General features: G+C 43.8%; 1 protein-coding gene across 4 annotated transcripts in view; it reads right to left on the bottom strand.

Moving 5' to 3' along the window:
- LOC101846403 overlaps positions 1-3,462 on the bottom strand; it is a 7,740-nt gene extending 4,278 nt beyond the window's left edge. For 2 of the 4 annotated variants that reach the window (XM_005091111.3, XM_005091112.3), the window contains exons 1-3: positions 3,354-3,462; positions 2,196-2,357; positions 91-1,643 (exon numbers count right to left, since the gene is read on the bottom strand). In XM_005091111.3, coding sequence (XP_005091168.1) covers positions 91-1,637 — 1,547 coding nt within the window. In that variant the 5' untranslated portion in view covers positions 1,638-1,643; positions 2,196-2,357; positions 3,354-3,462. Of the gene's footprint in view, positions 1-90; positions 1,644-2,190; positions 2,358-3,353 lie in introns of all 4 variants that reach the window. The other 2 variants (XM_035973054.1, XM_013089497.2) reach the window with 2 other exon arrangements.
- Positions 3,463-5,021: the final 1,559 nt, after the last annotated feature.

The raw sequence follows: 5,021 nt of genomic DNA, 5'->3' as shown, positions 1-5,021 counted from the left end.
GGGGGGGGTATTAAAAAAACAAAAACAAAAGCGTTAATAACAACCACTCTCAACAATTAATTCTACAGAGTGAAAAATAAATTAACTTACCTGGAGCTATCCGGCGTAGAAGAAATGCTGGTGAAAGACCTCCCCAAGGTAAGCATGTCTCCTGTAGACGTGGCTCGCCTCTGATTGAGTCGGGAGTAGCGGTACGTCTCACTGTCCATCAGCCAGGCGGGCAGTTTCCACGCCGTCCGTGAGTTGTGGCCGTGCATAGGCGTCTGGTTGATGATGTTGTCGATGTTCTGAAGCCTCTTCTTCTCTTTAGACAAGGAAGAGTACAGCGAGCCATCAAGGCCCGGATTCTTATCTGCCGACGCGGTGTTTTTGTCGGCGGCGAGCCTTAAGGTGTTGGGCCGAATCTCAGCATTGCTGACGGATGCAGGAGGGACGTAACTGCCCTTATGAAGTCCCAGTACTTTCCCGAACAGGTAAGACTGAGATCGGGCGAGGTTGTTGTCCCCTAAGATTGATCTGCTTCTGGAGATTGCTTTTTTCAGACTATCCATGCTGGTTGTAGATGTTTGTGAAATAGGCACACTCATCATGGCGTGCGGGCTGAAGTTTGCGAGGCTAGGAGACGATCTGGTTCCCGGGAGGAAGGAGCTTCTGTTTGTGTTTGACGTGAGGCCAGAGAGAGCTGTGGACGAGGTGTACCTCAACGACGGCATTCGACTGTGGAGGACAGGGTCAACCGGAGACCCATGCTTTCTGACTTCCTCTTTTTGAAGGGGAGAAACCTCGTTGTTTTGGGACTGGTCTAACATTTCCGCCCAGCTGTTTCTCCTCTTGGGCGTACCACCAGCACTAGCAGACGACACGCTGATCGATGACGTAGATTGCCAGGAGTGGTGGCCTTCCAGGAGTTCATTGATCGTCTTGTCAATCTTCTGAGCCCGCTGCTGGAACGCGTTGAAAGAAGAAGGTACTGAGGCAGCAACGCAGGAGTTTGATAATTGCTGACGTCGACCTTTTCTGAGCGTACGCTCGACGTCAGAGCCTGCTGATCCGAACAAGAACATACCCGAGAGGGGATCGACTGACCTCCTACACGAGTTATCTCGAGCTGTTGATCGATGTAATCGCGAGTAGTCCCCTTGACAATGATTGTCCTCTCCGAGGTTTACCTTAAAAGAAGGTGAATGATATCTGCTTTCGCTGCGGCTGGGGTGAGGGGAGACGCCCCCCATTCCAGCTCTCGGATACTCGGTCTTGATGTCCGAGAGGGAAGGATTACTGCGGTGGCGTCTCAGCCGAAAGTTGATGCTGCTCAGTGTGGGTTTTCCGCTAACTGGGGTGTTCGAGCAGAGAGACTCTTGAGAAGGTCCTCGTTTCAAAGCGTTTGTGCCCGGGCTAGACAGAAGTGAAGCCCAGGAGGGTTCAGATTTGTCCTTCCGTTCTCCGGGGAGGCAAGAGTTGCCCGGGTACTTACGATCCTGTTTCACTGCAGACTCCAGCATGCTGCTGTTGTTGTCGCTCCTACACCAGCTCTTGTTAGGAGAGTTCACTTCTTTTGAACTCAGAGTTTTGGCAAGCTGTTTGTCCAGGTGTTGCATCAGGTCACAGAGTTGAGAAAACTCGGGGTTCAACCCCATCTTTTCCTAAATGCCCAAGGGATGGAAGAAATAAGAAAGAGAAATTAAGAATACGTTTTTCCCCAGTAATCTAGTCAAAATACAATGCACTGTTGGTTATTTTTTTGACGTAACATAGTATCATTTTCATGATAGACCTACTGCAAATCAACAACAGTTGCCACAGCAACATTAATAACAGCAATAACAACAACAGCAATGGGAGCAACGGCAGCAGCAACAATAATAACAGTGTCATTAAATGATAGCAAATACTGGCAAAAGAAAGCGTTATCGGGTGTCAAAAGACGACAATAATTTAATTACAGTTATCGTTAACGCAAGAGTTTACATCTGGGAATTCACAAAGAACAATGTAATGCGTTTATAAGAAAGACTTGCTTACCTCCTCAACATTGGGGCCTTGATAATCACGAGCCACCCTCCCCCCCCCCCCCCCCCCGAAAAAACTAAAAACAACAAGCAAAATAATAAAAAAGCAAATGAAACTAACCACCCTACAACAAACAAACAAACAAACAAACACCGCTGCCGATAAAAATCCACTAGGGACCTGACTTTTCTATGCTTCTGAGAAGCAAGCAGACCGAAATAGCCGCAAAGGGTGTCCACCACAGTCAAGCACAGTCAAGTGCTCATGACTTGTGTGTGCTGCATCTGTCTGGGACGTCCCTGGGAAGTTATGCCGCCATAACTGTCAGGCCAGGCTCCTTTGATGGTCTGAGAAAAGAAGAACATATCGGTGTCTTTGGAGTCTTTGCCATGGCACCCAGAAGACGCGAGTTCTATTTCCTTGTGTGATTTTGTTTTGTTTTGTATCTATTTGCTTTTTGTTTTGTTTTGTTTTTGTTATTTTGCTTTTTTTTTTTGGTTTCGTTTTTGACTGAATATGTCCGTCTGTCTGCTGAAATGTTGTACTTCTGTCAGCCCGGGTTGACCCTGACAGGCAATTTCGAAGCAATCCGCCTTCGTTTTGATGAAAACTGTGACGATGGGGCTGTCCGTAAAAGAATTGCAATTACATGTAAAGATAAAGAGCAACGTTCGACTCAATGACTGTTAGTTTGAGTCTGGGTTTGGTTGGGTCCGACTGTTGCTTGGGTTGGGTTGGGTTATGGTTGTTAGTAACTTTTACGTGAGCCCATTGTAAAGTTCAATGTTTAGAATATGGCGTTTGACATGAACAGGATACGAAGGGATTATGGTTGGGCCAGGGAAAGGCTGAGGGCCCAGAGTCGTGAATTGCAACTTGTTATTGTGGCGTTCTGAGGATGTTAGTTTTCTCCGTTTCATGATAAGACTAGAGTCTAGAGTAGAAGCTGTTTTAATCCCTTTTGTTGCTAAGAATGACGAAGACATTTTTACAGATCTGGTTTAAATTGGGAAGTGCTAATAGAATGTGGCATTGGACGGTCAGAAATTGATATAATCTATAATCTAGACAATCTAAATCTAGAATATCTAGAATCTAGAGTACTGTCAACTGTCCATACAGTAGACCAACTTATATATATCTAGCTATATCTAGATATAGATCTATCTAGATAGACTATCTATGATAATATAATATTATTAGGAAGCGATAAATGCATTTCATAGGACACTGGAATCTACAAAGTACAAAGGAGTTAATTATGATGTGAAAGCCGTCTGTTTTACTCCGAATTTATAATGGACCTGAAACCTTCTTACTGGAGGAACTCCTTCCCTTCTTACCCCTCAATTATTTTTGCGTGTTTGGTTAACACTGTCAGTTTTCAGGCCACAGGATGTTCATTAGGCGAAACAATTCTACGTCTGCAGACATAAACCGATGACGCATTATGGCTACGTCGACACAAGATGGGAACTTTCCGCACTGCGTCTGCACTGTGTCTGAACTCATTCAATTTATAATGAAGTTTTTAAATTTTATTAGTTTATTATTATTTTTTGGGGGTTTTTTTTTTGGGGGGGGGGGGGATGTTTTTCTTTTTTAAATTATTGTTTTTGTTTAGCTTGTATCGTTAATGATTTACGTCTCCATCGACACATAAGATTAAAAAGGGTGAGTGGGATACAATATCCTACCAGGAAGACGGGGATAGGCTTGGCTGATTTTTAAAACTTATGCTTCCCTCTCGGGAATCATAACTTCTGCCTAAAAAAACTGGGGGGGGGGGGGAGGGGGGGGGGTTTTGGGGGGGGGGGGTGTTTGTTGTTGGTTTTTGGTTTTATTTTGTTTGTTTTCTTTTCTTTCTTGTAAATATAGATCTGTTAACTATAATAATAATAATAATAGATAGCATTTGTATAGCGCATATCCCCGCTCAGCAGCAGGCTCTATGCGCTTTACACTATATTATTACCCCAGCAGACCATAGAACACTCCGAAACATTCTCAGCTTCCCGGGAAGCATACTACAGGGTAAAAGCAAGGCAAACAGAGAGAACAACAGGCAGACAGAACAGAAATAAGACAAACCAGTGGAGTCCTCAAACAACCGAAGAGCGTAAATCTACGACTCCACTAAGCGTAAATCTACGACTACACTAAGACAAAACTGTTGGCCAACGTACGTTGAGGTAAAAATAAGAGAACACACTGATATTTTACTTTATAGTGGACAGTTGTGTCAAAGCCCAAACCGAGCCCGACAAATTAATAGTGGGAAAACAGAGATAACATACTGTAGACCTACCTACCGCACCAAGACTGAACTGCTTGTGTGAACTCCAGTTTTGCCTCTTGTTCCAACACACTTTTCGCATTCTTCACACCTAGACCTACTACACTATACTCACCAATACTGGTGACTATTCTCGTCATTAAAATCTATTTTCTGAATCATAGATCTAACTTAAAAAACAACAACAACAACAACAACAACAACAACAACAACAACAACAACAACAACACCAAAACCTAACATGAACATGACGCCAATTGGTCAGACAGTCGGGACTAGACAGCTTTTCATTCATGGTTGTGGCAAACACTACCATAACCATTTCGCAAAATACCCCATTTGGACTCACTTGTGCACTCAGTGTTAACAATTCGGCAGCGCAGACTATCCACGCCTGGAGGCTGGATGTGGAAAGAAACTTTGCTTTGATGTTATAAGTCAAAATCATTCGGCAAAGGATCTGGTTATCGAAGAGAAAGATAACTTACTTAATTAGAGGGACATGGCGCTTACATGATCATTACTGTGTTTTTAGCGCCTTAAAACGCTTACCATACAGTAGACCAAGGTGGAGTCCAGACGCTTCTGTACTACCAAACGCTTACTAGTTACAATTAAAAACCGTTGATTACGGAAGAAAGATGGCCGAATAGTACTTTGCCGAGGAAAAAACCCCGTTAAGTTAAATGTTTCAAACGTAAAGAATATTGGGGGG

Source organism: Aplysia californica, unplaced genomic scaffold (genome assembly GCF_000002075.1).
Source record: "Aplysia californica isolate F4 #8 unplaced genomic scaffold, AplCal3.0 scaffold00026, whole genome shotgun sequence".
In the NCBI taxonomy this organism is placed as follows: Eukaryota; Metazoa; Mollusca; class Gastropoda; order Aplysiida; family Aplysiidae; genus Aplysia; species Aplysia californica.
The sequence above is the reverse complement of the archived record's forward strand: the minus strand, read 5'-3'. Positions and strand labels throughout refer to the sequence as shown.